Source organism: Dermacentor albipictus, chromosome 4 (assembly GCF_038994185.2).
Source record: "Dermacentor albipictus isolate Rhodes 1998 colony chromosome 4, USDA_Dalb.pri_finalv2, whole genome shotgun sequence".
Taxonomy (NCBI): Eukaryota; Metazoa; Arthropoda; class Arachnida; order Ixodida; family Ixodidae; genus Dermacentor; species Dermacentor albipictus.
In genome coordinates this window covers 135978152-135993239 of record NC_091824.1, presented here as the reverse complement: position 1 = coordinate 135993239, position 15088 = coordinate 135978152, and the positions used below count along the sequence as shown (strand labels likewise).

The 15088-nt window shown below is 49.3% G+C and overlaps 2 protein-coding genes across 7 annotated transcripts in view; one reads left to right on the top strand and one right to left on the bottom strand.

Moving 5' to 3' along the window:
* LOC135898385 (serine/threonine-protein kinase SIK1-like) overlaps window positions 1–15088 on the top strand; it is a 466770-nt gene that overhangs the window by 216117 nt on the left and 235565 nt on the right. The window lies entirely within an intron of this gene.
* On the bottom strand, window positions 122–14368 carry edl (ETS-domain lacking). Of its 2 annotated transcripts, none has more exons than XM_065427212.1 (3): window positions 13695–14368; window positions 3745–3925; window positions 122–1082 (listed from the first exon to the last, which is right to left on the bottom strand). In XM_065427212.1, the coding sequence occupies exons 1-3, from the start codon at window positions 13701–13703 to the stop codon at window positions 868–870; spliced, it is 405 nt and encodes a 134-aa protein (XP_065283284.1). In that variant the 5' UTR covers window positions 13704–14368; the 3' UTR covers window positions 122–867. The 2 variants fall into 2 exon arrangements, with proteins under 2 accessions (XP_065283284.1, XP_065283283.1); XM_065427211.1 differs by lacking the exon at window positions 13695–14368 and adding an exon at window positions 5369–5955.

Genomic DNA, 15088 nt, shown 5'->3' with positions numbered 1-15088 from the left:
AGATGCGGCTGCAGGTGCTTCTTTTTAAACACATGTGTGTATCTGTGTACTGTGAGTTGTCACTTTTACAAAAGTACCAACGCATATATCAACGATGATTCAAGGAACTCTTTCTCACAGCTTTCGCTTGAACCTCACCATCTGTATTTACACAGAAAGTACAGGGGTCTCAGCAGAAGCACTATACAAACATGCGCTGATCACCCAGTATCACACATGTCGTGGTTTCTCTGTTGAGCAGATTGTTTTGGAACGTCTTCACCAGGACGGTATATCAAAACATTCAAGACGACGACGAGCACCCCGAAGGTGATATATAACTACGACCAACAATGCTAATGATAGCTGGCTAACTATTAGTATACATATGAAAGTCTCCTATTTACACGTGGCTCAAACACCGGCCTCTGTCACTCTTGTCGTGTCACTATAACAATTCATGGTCGGATAAAGTCCACTAGATGATTGTCCACAGTAGCTTGACTAGGAGGAGGACCGCAAAGGACCTCGACGTGAACACATGCAACTCTGGAAATGGATGGGTTGAAAACTGAAGTTTAAACGCAGGTCACACGCCGAATGCGTTCGACGATGAGTCTTGGGGAGCTGTCACTTGTCCATGACGTCATGGTGAGCCCTCTGTCAGTATCGTCCTCTTGCACCCTGATGTTCGGTTACTGACGACATCATGGATAGCTGTTTGTTGCCTTCGTTTCTCCTGGACACTTGCTTCAGATGAGTTAAGCCGGAGTCATCGCAGATGCTGCGAGCAGATGGCATTGTATTGTGCTTATATACGAGTGGCCCGTGGTCCGTGACTGCAGAAGTTGCGCGCGGTCAGATTTCACAGTGCCAAGTGCCACGGCGTCAGTTGTAGAGCACGTTGCTGAGCCTGAGCTGAAAGTCCTTGTAGAGCAGTTTTCCACCGAGGGGTACGCGCTGCACGAACATCTCCATGGTCATGAGGCAAAGTGCTTTGCCGTTCATCAGGAAGCGGTCGGTGGAGACGGCGGGCAGACGGTGCTGGTCCATGACGTGCACGAGCCAGACGGCTACGTCCTCCCGACTCCACTGGCGCGGATCTGCGGGGAAAAGGGATTAGGAAAACATTAATAAGAATTGGGTGCGCCATTAAGAACATTTATTTTTTTGTTCTATTGAAAGAAAGAAAATGACAAAGTCGTGCACAATACGGCAAATAGTACTTGTCTTGTGAGCCTGTAATCTTGCCGCGGCATTTTTTATTTCTATCGCCACGCCAGAACTGACCTTGTCGTAAAGCAAAACGTTATGCTTGCAATAGGAAGAGCTGTCTCTACGACAAAACGGAGTCGTAAGAAACTGTGAGAAAAAGTCGCACAACGTCTGTCCCGGCAACAGGAGTGCGGACCTAAAATGCGACTAAAGAGTCTGTTACTAACTGCTGCACCTCAATTTTAAAAACGAAAGGAATCTGCTATAGAGCCCTTGGCTTTCTTTTTTCTTTCTTTTCGTGGGAGTGGGGGGGGGGGGGGCAGCAATGAATGGTGAAGAAACATTGTAGATAATGACCAAAACTGTGTTGCTGTCATTAGGCCGATTGTCAACCTGTAAGGGACACCGGACTAACCGTACTCCTAAATTGTACATTTTACTACTAAAATTTTGTTGCCACAGAATGTCAAGGCATACAAGAGCTGTAAAATTTTCTCTGTTGTGTTCACTACAAAAGCTACTAGTTTGGTTTCAGGGGATGCGATGTTGCGCATGCAAAATTACCCTCGAAGCGCAAGCCTTTAATCTTTGTGTCTTTGGGAAGCACTTGGGTTTATCGAGCATTTCACGTCCTGTAAACAAAGCAATGCCCTTGTCTTAAAAGGACACTTGAACTACATCCCGTAAGTCGCATGATTCGAGGCTCGCGCCAATCTGGTTTGTTGTAAAGCTCTTTCAATACATGCATTGCCATCTGCCGCCTTTCTTTGAAGCTATAGGCTGGCGGAAGCGAAAGCGCGCGAATGCGAAAAAGGTTAAGCTTCTTTTTAACGCAGGCAGAGGCCCCCACGGACTGTGGAAATCTTGGAAATTTTGCAAAGCGTCTGAATTTAGCTCGTTGGCACCGCTTCCTGACGGAAAAGCGCGCTAGAAATGGGACAAGAGCGGACAGGACAATGGTGACAGGACATCTTCTTGTTCTGCCTGCTCATTCGTGTCTCATTTTTCGCTCTGTTTTTTAGCTGTGCTTCCCGTTTTGAATATTCGCCTACATGGTCTGCACAAGTTATACAAGCAGACGTCCGCGTTAATTGTAAGTGCGAGTCGTGACATGTAACGGGTAGGAACACGTTCATTGTGTTAGCCTTAGTTCCAAAGCACATGCGATCATATGTCGTTCTATCACGAGAAATTGACGCTGCACTGCTACGATTTGTAGCGTACGAAAAATGGATGGAATGCGTGATGTTCGCGCGGAATGTTATCATCTGTGTACTTAATTTCAAGTTATTCGCAGCGAAGTTCCTAACGTTTTAAATGTCCACACAAAGCAAATTCCTGAGGTTACGGGGGTGCAAGATAGCACTAGCTGCTCGCAAGTATAAGCATGACGCACAGGCCTCTAACTCTGTATAATTACGCACCATGACTCATACGTATCTTCTCAAACACCGCGGAGAACTTCTGTGTAGCTGCAGTGCCAGTAGCGTTTCTAAGAATAGGGAACGCGAAACTCGAAATGCAACCGGTGGCCACGAAAGGCAGCGATTCATGTTAATACGCAGTTAAATTAAGCAGCTGATGTGTGGTTTCACAGTCCACGAAGGTCGGCACCTCTCCCAACAGCTTGCCGAGATTGCAAGGCGCATCTTCGTTAATTTCTTCGCACTAGGTGTACGTCACGCTGGACAACGAATGCTGCAACGCGTGATGCACGCGATCGGGTTGGTGGGGTATACTAACCTATGTGGTTAAAACGACGTGGCAACATGTCACGTGATTTACTGGTGGCCACTTTGCGTAGCCGATAACGTTTCTGTAGAGGCGTTCATCAAGAGATCTGCTTTCCCACAGCAACGTTACGTGTAAAACCGGGCGGCGTTTTTATCAGCTCGCTGCGGTACACGCCACAAGCTTCGATGAAAATGACTCAGCGACCCCGTATCGAACCAATTATGACCTTCTTTAACTCAGCGAATTTCCTAACCATTATAGCACCGCTTGGCTGTAGTACCCACCTCCGAAGTTTACTTTCAGTTGGTACCCAGTTTGCTGGTCATCTTCCCCACCCTTGACATGTTCGGTTAAAGTGCACATGTTCCTTAATTTATGTTCTTGAACACTTACATCAAGGGGATAGATTTAGGTTCACCTTAAAGAACTCCAGGTGGTCCTAATTTCCTAGCCTCCACTACGGCGTGCCTCATAATCAGATCGTGGTTTCGGCACGTAAAACTCCATAATTTAATTTCAATTTTTAATATACACCATGGGCTGAATTCGCAAAGCTTTTCGTTCGTAAGTGCTATTTGCCATTGGCCGGCTGCCTTCGCTAATTATGTATCCAGCTTGAGGATTAGCTGAAATTTCCTCTTAATAACAGTTTTACTAGCAATAAGGTTTCGCTGGCTCAGCGCCGCTTGTCAGTGTCGTCTGGTACTATTGTCGTCATCCATTTTACGCTCATTTGCCTGTGTGGAATGCAGGTGGACACCATATATCGTTCCAACTGGTGATAGTCGTGACGCAAACATGTATCGCGCTGCTCACCTTTTGGAAGTGCTGCGCTGTCTTTTCGATGACGGGGCGCTTCCCCTCTGGGCACGGGGGGTTGCCAGCGGACCGTTAGAGCGTATAGACCCCGACACGTGGAGGCCGGGGAAGCCTGCTGCTCAGGGGAGCCCGCTGCCGGACCGAACCACGAGCTCGGACTCATCGTCTGGTACGATTCCTGCGCCCCGACAAAAGGAAGATAATTCGTTTCGATACCATCCGTCCATAATTCCAAAAGTGGCGTATCGGTCAAGGCGTCGATTTTGTCGCATTGCATACTTGTAGTGCCTTCGACAGCATCACTAATTCTGCAAGCACGTAATTGCCCGCCGCGAAAGGCGTTTCTCAAAGTTGTTCGGTTCTTTTAGTTTCCACCTACCCGTGCAGCTTTAGTCATAACGCGTTCATATTCCCACTGCGTTAGAAATATGCGTGTGTGATGTTGGCAACAACCTGCTGCAGGTAGGGTTGTTTTACGAATATAAATACTAATAATAAAATTTTGCTAATTACAATACCACGCGATTGTGAAGTCGGTCCTGCCCGCCAAGTCGTCTTACACAGCCACCGTATAGTTTTGCATACGCGAGCGTACATCAGAATTCACTATACGCAGTCTATCATATATACGCTGTCGCAGAAACCCATCAGCAGGCGCAACATCGCCCTGTTCTTCGTACAAGTATTCCGTGGACAGAGTCCCATGATCGCTTCTACCGCCATGTGGCTATTGCACGAACACGGCGCAATAACGAAAAACAACGAACAGCATCAGGTAAGCGCCACTTCAACCACGCGGCAACGGGGCCGGCGCACAGGGACTTCTACGATCTATTTACTGTTCTATCGGAGAGACAAGTTCACAGACATCGGGTGTCGCGAGATCGGTGGATATCCCTGTGTACATTATTAGGAGCTTGGTTTGAAGTGTGCAACTGTTAACTCTAAGTGTGACCAGCATGATGCAACTTTCCACTGAGGGCAGCAAACGTATATATAGACAGCGAGTATGTTTAGTCTCTTGGCGACACCGCTGGCCCATAAGCACTGCATGGCTCCCGATAGCGCTGCCAGCCTAAATGAATGAACGAATAGTGTAATAGTTGCCGCTCATCGGGCAACTCACGTTTTTGGCTTACCAGTGCGCAGTGGACGCTACCAAGACGCCGAGGGACTGCTTAAGGGATCTGTTTCAGAGGTAACGAGCTAACAGAACCGTGCAGCGCGATGTCTTTTCTGTCAACACTTCATCTGTCGTCGAAGCTCTAAAAGGGGCACGCAGATGGCAATTTAAAAGGCAAAGCTGAGTTGGAGTCGTAGAAACATCGTTGACGAGGTCTGAATGCTGTTAAAGCCGAGAGCGCCTGTGCGCCTTGTCAACTGCAGCGGTTATCGCGCGGCGCATGATGAACGACTTCCGGTGGCATTGGCATGTTTATACGGAAGCAGATAGGGGCGCCCCGTAATTATCGGTGCGCTTTTCCCGCGCTTTTGCGGAGCAGCAGTCCTGTATAGGAGCTGTTCGCAGGATCGCGTACATCACTCCTAGGGTAGCTGACATTCTATCTTGACAACGTTGGCTGATGACAGCGTTGGGGACTACAGCTGGGAGCGTACTTACCAGCACTGCGCACGGCTTGTGAACTTGGACGTCGTACATTCCGGGGTAATCGACTGGTGCTGCTTCCAGGTAGCTGTTTCGAAGTCCAGTCGGTACCGGCGTTCTGGGTGGTCTGGAGCTGGCTAATGAAGCTGATGTCTTCAGTGCAACAATACGTCAGTTTAGTTCCAGGGCTTCCGAGTCCGCACGCCGTTTCAGGAAGTCAGTTACACAGAGTCTGCTCTGGACCCCGATGCGCACGTATCACATCCGCAGCACTCTGATAGCTATACCTCCGCCACCAAAACCGCGACGCAGCTCGGCAACGAGTCGCTCCGCATCCAACCACGGGTCTGGGGCCACTACTGCCTCCGATGCTCTCGTTTGGGCCGCAACCATGCTTCACAGTCCCCTTTCCCGTTTTTCCTCCTCCCTCCCCTCGTTTCCTTTCTCTCGGTCTGCGCTATTTCCTCTGCCGTCCTCGTTTCCTTTCTTCTTTGCACTAGGAGCTCCTCTCTTTCATCCCTGCTCCCCCCTCTTGGCAAAGGTGTGCGGCGTCCCCCCGGCGGCCGTCTACCCGCGGTTGGTTTCCGCCCGGGGCAGCTGGCGCGTCGTTTTCGCTCCTGGCAGCGGCGGCAGCCCGCGTCCGGGCCACCTGTCCACGTCACGTGGTTGCAGCCGCCGCCGCCACAGCGAGAAACAGCTGTCGCGGGAGACGAGCGCGCGCCACCGGACGAGGGGGGTGCTTTGCCGCGCGAGCCGCATCCTGCGCCCTCGCAGAGAGCGCGCGCGCGCGCGCGTCATCTTGATGTGCACTGCTGCTTGCTCCACTTCCGTCTTCGCGAAACACTCCCTCCGCTCTTTCCGCCACCTTTTGTTGTCGACTCTCGCCCCTTGCCCAGTCCTCTGCACGCGCCGGCCCTTTTCTTGGCGAGGTGGTCCTCTCTCGCGAGAACTTCGGTATCGCCGTCTATTCTCTCGCTAAACGGTGGACTGCTCCTCGTGGTGCATCCCACCTCGCCCAAACTCTCTCACTCGTTTCTTCCCACCGCCCCGCGTCTAATTCTCTCGGCCGCTTCTATGGGGTGTTGGCTCTGTTTTTCTTCCTCCTTCCTCCTTGGCCGGTTTGACGATGCCGCGTGGCCGAAAGTGGAACGGCCGGCGACCCACATTCGGGGCCCACACCTTGCTGCGTGTAATGTAGGTCTCTGGACACTGGCGTCTGCGGCGGAGAGGCGCCCCTATATTTCGAGCAGCCGACGGGCCGTGGCCGTTGGCCGCAGACCTTGCGTCTTCGCAAGCAAGCAGCTTGTTTTGACCTGTCGGCCAAGTGCTAAGTAAAAGGAGGGGTGGGCGTGCGTCCGCTTGTTCCGCGAGGAAAAGTGACGTGGTTTTCGCCCACTGTGCAGCGCAAAAGAAAGAAATAGAAAAGAAAGGCGGTCTCCAGAATTCAGTGGTTCCAACAGCTGTTGTGCGAACCCCACTCCTCGATAAGTTTAGAGGCTCTCACATGATCATGTGAAGAAACCCTGTCTTCCGGCCTCATAACCGCAGTTTCCCAACTCGTAACTTCTGTTCGCAGTGAAATACCCGTCTTCTGTCTCACTTCGTTCATTCGTTGATTCACCTTTTTTTTTTTTCTTCTTTCAGAGAGGTTGGCGAAGGGTGGTTTACGTGCCTGTGTTGGGGCCTTATGCGTGGTACAGCCAGCTCTATAAGTAACATGGGTTCGTAGAATATTGTGAGTAGCTTCGTTCAGACCTTAAAATATTGTCAGTCGACTGTAGCTAGTACAGTGCAGTGAAGCCCGCTTGTAAGGAGCCGCAGTCATAGTATACATTTGCAACGGCGCGCCGACGATCTGCGCATTACTCGCGGACATTGTCGTATCTGTATAGGAGTCCGTGCACGAAGATAGTCAGTGTCTGCACTATGAATTATTTAGTATACAAACGATCGAAGTGTTCGTACAAGTTGCCGGTGAATCAGCAGCATTAAAGTACAGCGGTGCAGGACTTTTTACAAACAAATTCATAGCAAAAGCAGCGTCTTCGCCGTACGAGCGTTTTCTCTACGAGTGCTGGTGTCCTCTCACGTTCATTTAAACACATCACACTTGTTGGCGTCGCCGGTACAGGCACGATAATTATACTACCACTCCTCGATCGAACTGAAGGAAAGTAATGGCGTCAGCTAGTTCTTTCGCGATGCATGTATACTTTAAGTTTGTAATTTTCTATCGAAAGCAGAGCTAGATGACAGTGCTAACAATACGAGTGAATTCAAAGGAATAGGAGTTTCTGCGATAACTGCAGGACATGTGCTGCAGCCCAGATAAATGCCGATAAAGTTATAGAAAGTTTATTTTTACGAAGCATAAGCGCTTTCTTAAGCCCTGTAATGTACAATTAATTAAACATTGTTGTTTCCTGTTCTTTCTACTTCGCGTTTCTTAGCACCTCGTTCGAGAAACGGCCTGGTATCGTTCAGTCGTTAATTAGGTTTAGATAAATACGGGCAACTCAGACCACAGGACCGAAAGCAAGCATCTCGTGCTTCTGGCAGTGCATATTACTACACATGCCTTTCCTTTGTTTATCTGTTGTTGTTTTTTTTTCTCCTCTGTGTGTGTGCGTGCTTGTTCGCTGGGCGAGAGGCAGAAAGGTAGGTGGTTCCGACCACATTTACGTCCGCCGCTGCGGCGGTTGGCGACGGATGCTGCGGACCACAACTCGCCGCCCGAGGGACGTTGCAGCGACGGCTGCACTGCGGCCACGCTTCACTAACAAGAGCGAAACAAGCACAAACACATTTGCCGGACGGCGCAATACCGCATCGCCTGTTTCGAACAGTTATAACGTGAAAGCGAAAGCGTAACCTGGCGAGGGAACCCCTCACTGTGGTCGACCAGCGGTGCACCCGCTGTGTCCACGGATGAGGTGGCAAGCGTGGTGGCCGTTACGTTGCATACGGGGCGTTTAGCGGAAACAAGCTACGAAGAGTAAAAAAAAAAAGCAAGCAAGAACGCTGGCAGAAGCAGGCTGCAGGTCCGAACGGAAGCACCATCTCCTCCGGTGCTTCATTTCCGGCGATCAAAAGGGCTCTTCCGGTGGGCGGCCGGGGCAGCGCGCGCGTGTGTGTGCGTTTACGGCGGCGGCGACGGTTGGTCTTAGTGTGTACACATGATAACGACGTAAGCGAGCCAGCGAGTGAAACTCGTTCGGGGGCGGTCGCCGTTTTGTTACAGCAGCTGCGCTTCCTTCCGCTCAACGGCTGCAATGCTCCTCTTTTACACGTCGGCAAATCGCCCCTTCCACCATGCCGAGTGTAATTTCAGTCTCGGACTTGTGAACGCCGTGGGCCCGTGGCTGAACTGTAGCAGCATTCTCGCTGGAACGTGAATTCCATGGCCCAAGTCAAGCAGTAAAAGAGCGCTCGGTGACCTTTTGTTTGCGGCCATAAGGAGAGCCATAATGGGTTACACTTGAGGAGGCGAAAGTTGATCACGAACGCTCGGATTTGGTCATTCGTTTAGAGGCGCCGAGATGAAAGGCTTCGAAAAACAATAGGGCCGCAGCGAAAACGTCACAAGTTCCACGACGTCAGAGGCAAAATTTTTGGGTGCAATGGAAGCGCATTTTCTTCTTAGTCGAAAGGCTGACAATGAGATTCGTGAACGTCATATATCGGAGGCAATGAACACACGCATTGAACAGGGCTGCTCGGTGAAACTGAAAAGGTACAGTCACCACATTTATCAGGCGTACACACCAACTATCCCCCCCCTTTTTTTATGGTTATTATAACAGTAATATATCTGCTAATCTCGGAGTATTAACCAGAATTTTGACGCCGATGCGGGACGCTTTCTTTGCGACTTCATCACCACGAGTGATTTCCACGTTACATCAAACGTAGCAAAATGAGTACGAGCGAGATCGTGCACAGGTTACCTTTTTCATGCAATGTATGACACGCCTTCAAATAGAAAGCATCGATAATAATAATAATAATAATAATAATAATAATAATAATAATAATAATAATAATAATAATAATAATAATAATAATAATAATAATAATAATAATAAATTATTATTATTATTATTATTATTATTATTATTATTATTATTATTATTATTATTATTATTATTATTATTATTATTATTATTATTATTATTATTATTACGATGGTGTACCTAAAGTATCGCTCGTGGATTGGCCAAGAATCTGGAAAGCATGGTTCAAGGAACCCATGTTCTTCTTCCAGAAAATTTATTTCTTTCCATATTTTTCTGTCGTTAGTATCTTTCAGCCCTAATTGTGCAGCCAGCCCTTTCAACATTGGTGTTCGTCGTCCCCGAACTCAGTCGCTGTTGCCTGAGAAGTCACATCAAACCTCACAGCAGAATCGGCACACAGCTGGGCGACACGGACCTAATCGCACCGGAGGAGGAGGAGGAGGAAAGTAATCGCACCGGAGGTGACCGCATTTATAACGCAGCAATCTTGCCGACGTAGGATGTCACGTCTTCGTGTTCCGCAGCGCTCGAGCCCTGATGCTTCCAGCGGTATCTGTCAACCCCGAAGCTCCACCCGCCGTGGTTGCTCAGTGGCTATGGTGTTGGGCTGCTGAGCACGAGGTCGCGGGATCGAATCCCGGCCGCGGCGGCCGGATTTCGGTGGCGGCGACATGCGAAAACACCCGTGTACTTAGATTTAGGTGCACGTTAAAGAACCCCAGGTGGTCGAAATTAACGGAGTACTCCACTGCGGCGTCTCTCATAATCAGAAACTGGTTCTGGCGCGGTAAACCCCATAATTTTTTAACCCCGAAGCTCCGACACGCGGGTGGCACTGGTCGTGTTTCGACGGAGATACTGCAGTGAACGGCAGGCAGCCAGCTGCATGTGAAGCTTAAGAGGGCCTTGAAGGAAACTCTCTCACACTTTCCTGCATTGCAGCGCCATTTGGTTTTTTGGGAGGAGCGTTTTTGTAAAGATGTACCGTATTTACTCGATTCTAAGCACCCCTTTTTTTTTCACGATCGCGATGCCCAAAGTGAGGGGGGGTGCTTAGATTCGAAAAATCTAGAATGACCCCCCCCCCCCACCCGCCTTCTTTTCGCTGCGACATCACGACGAGACGGGTGCGATAATAACATCTCATTTTGCAAACATTCAAAAGAAAAATCGGTGGACACAGGCAACCCACCGCTTGTGTCGGACGCTCAGTTACTATCACTGCCACTCGAGTTCGTCGCACCGCTTGAACCGCTGCTCTCGGTATCCCACAGCAGGTCGTCTTCCGTTCCATCGAAGTGGTTTGTGATCGAGCAGTTCTTAAATTATTTGACCACAACGTCCACTTGGACCCGCTTCCACGCGTCTGAAATCCGCTTTGCGATGGTTGATGGGGACGCTTTCTGTAGCTTTCGCCATACATCCGCACAGTCCGGCTGTGCGCGTACTCGCGCCGCGGACGCCGTTCCACCTCGGCACTCCGACGGCTCCGGCTCGATGACAGTGTGAGCAAGCGCGCTTGGCGGCCTTGGCTACGCGCGCTTCCTAACAAATAGGCGGGTGCTTAGATTCGCATGCAAACTTTTTTCCCAATCCTTTCGCGAAAATAGAGGGGGGGTGCTTAGAATCGGGGGTGCCTAGAATCGCGAAAATACGGCATATCAGTACCAAATATGAAATCTGTCAGTGTCACGTTTGACCTATCGGGAGAGAAGAACGGATTCGGCGCTGTGTATCCTTGCTTTTCGGAAAGCGTACTCAAACAAAAGTAATTGATTTTTCACTGTGTGAGCTTATTCTGTTTTTGTTGTATAATTTGTCTTTTTATTTCGTAATTAGATAGTTAGTCAGTTAGTTAATTAGTCAGATGGATAATTAACCAGTTAGTTAATTAGCCTATTAATAATTAGTCAGTTAGCCAGTTAGTTTATTAGACCGTTTATTAGACAGTTATTTTGTTAGACAGCTAGTCAGTTAATTAGTTAGACAGTTAGTTAGTTAGTTAGTTAGTTAGTTAGTTAGTTAGTTAGTTAGTTAGTTAGTTAGTTAGTTAGTTAGTTAGTTAGTTAGTTAGTTAGTTAGTTAGTTAGTTAGTTAGACAGTTTGTTTGTTAGTTAGTTAGTTTGTTTGTTTGTTGAAGATCGCGTCACCTTTTCTATTACGAATGCATTTCGCGACTTTGTGTCAATACCACACATATTCTCGTCAAGTGGCTTGACGTGACTGGCCTGTCTCCGCTACAGTAGGTCCAGTACGAAGCAACGTGTTTGTTCACTAAAATGCTTGCGTATGCAGTCAGTTAGTTCCGTGTATATTGCGCATAATTTTCTTACGAAATATGTAAGAAAGCCTCGCAATTTATTATTAAGCTTTGAAATGAACAGAGAGGAAAAACGAATAAAATTGCTATATGGGAGAGGCCTTTGCCCTGCAATGGGCGTAACTAGGCTGATGATGATGATGATGATGATGATGATGATGATGATGATGATGATGATGATGATGATGTATATAACTTTACAGTCATAAAGAAACGCTCCATAAAGTCTGCGGGTGATAATTAAAAATTGTCAGAGAAAGAAACGGATGTTTCTGTAAAAAGTAACGCGCGGATTCTTTTGCAATGTCGTAAGCTGCTAACTTTTGACAGAGGCGTTACTGTGCACTGGACAGGGTTTGAAATCACTCTAGCACCGCGTAGCTTCCTGAGCTCTCCAACTAGGGAAACAAGTAACACAGCAAGTTGGTCTGGTTGGATCCCATTCATGCCATGTACTAAACGCGGAAAACAAGGCGCTGACAAGATTGACGACGGGAAACGACAGGCGACAGAAGCTCTCGTCCTGTCGTCTATCTTGTATCCGCCCGGTTTTTCGGGCTCTTTGTACTCGACATAGTCAGCAAACAGCCAGTTTGCAAACAGGGTTGGACGTCTAATTGATTAGATTTCGTATTAAATACACAACTCTTTAATAGTTTCAAAACTAAAATTCAGGGGTTTTATACGCCCAAACTACGATATGATTATGAAACACGCCGTATAGTGGTGGACTCCGGATTAATTTTGACCACCTGGGGTTCTTTAACGTGCACTCAATGTACGGTACACTGGTGTTTTTACATTTCGGCCCCGTCGAAATGTGGCCTCCGTGTCCTGGATTCGATCCTGTCTCCTCAGGCTTAGAAGCGCAACGCCGACGCCACTACGCCACCACGGCTGGTAGCTCTTTAAGATATATGATAATTTGAATACGGTAATCAGTTGAAGTCGACTGGCTAGAACGAGCCACGCCTACCCCTCTCAAAATTTCCGGTGCATGTGGCTGTACATATAGCGCGTTAAGTGCACGCAGTTATATTTCTATGCTCGCTGACAACGCACTCAAAATGTGAAACAAAGAAAACCGCTGCTCCGAACAGCTGGCAGTGAGGCATGCAATGGTGAACTCGCTCGCGAACGCCACCAGCTGCACCGCAGCGTTTCATCGCGTCACCGCATTAAAATAAAATATATACAATGTGTGCACATTTGCCTTCTTTGATGTGTGTGACACACCGCTGCAGAATAACCAAAGTTAATCGATTAAAGGCTGCGCATAAATCCGCTTAAAAGCTTTGTTACAGATCTAACCATAGTTTCTTATTGTTTTCTTCTTTTTTTATATAGCATGTGGTAGTATGACTATGTCTTACTGTCTGACAATGATTCATGACGTAAAAGGAAAGTGGAGGAATACGACAAATGAACGTTCTAAGTGGGTGCAAGTCATAATTTAAACGCTGGTTTGCACTGACACATCTAGCTTAAGTTCACTGCTGCGAAATTTCGGACCGCATAAACAGCCTACAGTTTCCAGATAGCGTACATATAAGATAGCCTCCGTACAAAATCTGAGCGGATGAATCTCTAGAAGCTCGCAAGAATAGACCTGTTTGTTACCGAAACTGAATAAAACGCCGCCGTTACGGCTCGCCGGAAACGACGCGTGACCCTGAACGTTGAGAACCAGCGCGGCGCGTCGGCGTGGCCTCCGAGATCGGGCGGTGCGCCGAAATATCTCGGAGGGGACGAGCTGGGATTTACGTCATATCTTCCAACAACCAGGGGTACGCGCTGTCTGCTTGGCTGCGCTTTAAAGGCTGTTAGAAAGAAAACCTGGAAATTACCAGCCCTGCAGCTTTGCCAAGACTGCTCTAATAGTATGTATGCTCATTTACAAACAATTCATCCAATGTGAAATGGCGCAGCAGTTGGCCTTTAGACAATTTTTGCATAAACCGACGCAGTCTGGTCTCAGAAAGTGCGACTAAATTTCCGTACTCACATAAACCATGTCTGAACGTGTGGCGTCGCTCGTCCAACCTTGGAGAGTGCGCTCCAGTTTGGCTGTCGGAAGGCTAAGACCGTTGGCTGAGCAGCAGGGAGAACAGGAGTTTCCTCACGGCTGCCTCGCAGAGTCCCGGCCTCGGCGAGCGAGTCTCGCCGCAAGCTGCCGCCAAGAGATCCGGCGGCCTCACGATGAGAAAGAACGACAGCGGACTTCGCAGCAGAAAAGCCGTCGCGACGTGTCCCACGGTGGCTTCTCGCAAGCAAACACAGGCGCGACAGTCGCTTCCTGTTAGCCTACCGATGTTCTTGCCCAAGCTGGCCGTGGCAGTGCCGCTCGTCACGAGACGAGACGAAGAGACGATTCGCTGTCCTTTCCCTTCTTCGCTTCTAGCGCTGTTCGTCGTCACACGCGCACACACACGCACACACACGCCTGTATATACCTCTACCTTGACAGCGGGAGGGCTCACGCTTGTCCTTTTCGCTGCTCGCACTTTCGCACTGTCTCTGCACGCCGCTATGCACCGCGCGGTGCGCGATCCTCGGGGTCTCGGGCGCGCTGCCCTTCGCCGTTAATGAGGTCAGTCAGGAAGCGGCGGCCTTTCTCGTGCGCCAAGCTGAGCTCGCAGTTGGCGTGAAGCGGCGGCGGCCAGGACGTTTCGAGTAAACTCGAGAGCCTCGAAGAAGAGCCAGGCTTTTGCCAGGAACAGGAAAGCACACAGCGCCGTTGAGGTTTCAAGTAAACTCGAAAGGCTCCCGAAAAAGGGTGGCAGCGAGCGAAACGAGGTCTCCGCGGGATGCAGACGCGTCGGTGATCAACGCTCGGGGTTCCCCGGTTCGCACGCTCGTGAATCGCCGCGGTGTGCGTCGTTCCGCGGCGTGCGCTACAGCTCGGACCCCGTGGAGAGAGGAAGTGCGATCTCGTTGCTCGGAGCGCCGATAGGTTCCGGCCCCGAGATCACAGCGAGCAGTAGCTCTGCTGATGGGCGAGGAGGAAAACGGGGGCCGCGACCGCGGGGTGCCTAGTCCGTGCGACGCACGGGACACATTCGTCCGTGCGTGCGTTTCTACACGCTCGGTCTCGCAAATTCCGTGCAACGCTTGCCTGAGCCAGACCCTGCATCTTTAGCAAAGCTTGCGTCTGAGGTAGTCGGTTCGTAATTACTGTAGCGTACAGACTAAATTTACTGACAGCACAAGAAATGGGCGACGCTAGCGACACACTGCTCACTGGCAACGGATATACCTATTTAAAGCATGGGAAATACAAAAAAAATTTTCGTCTATCTGTATACATATGCCTAGTTGCTAGTCGGCCATACATGTGCTGTTTCCTCGTTTTTGTCCATTCTGTGAATGTAGGCTGCAGCCAATCAGGGGACCAGTCCT

Coding starts and splice junctions, on each gene's coding strand:
- edl (XM_065427211.1), bottom strand. CDS start 5,407: ATGTACGACGTCCAAGTTCACAAGCCGTGCGCAGTGCTG. Junction 3,926..5,368: donor ACAAGCCGTGCGCAGTGCTG/GTAAGTACGCTC, acceptor GTCGGGGCGCAG/GAATCGTACCAGACGATGAG. Junction 1,083..3,744: donor CAGCGCAGCACTTCCAAAAG/GTGAGCAGCGCG, acceptor TTTTCCCCGCAG/ATCCGCGCCAGTGGAGTCGG.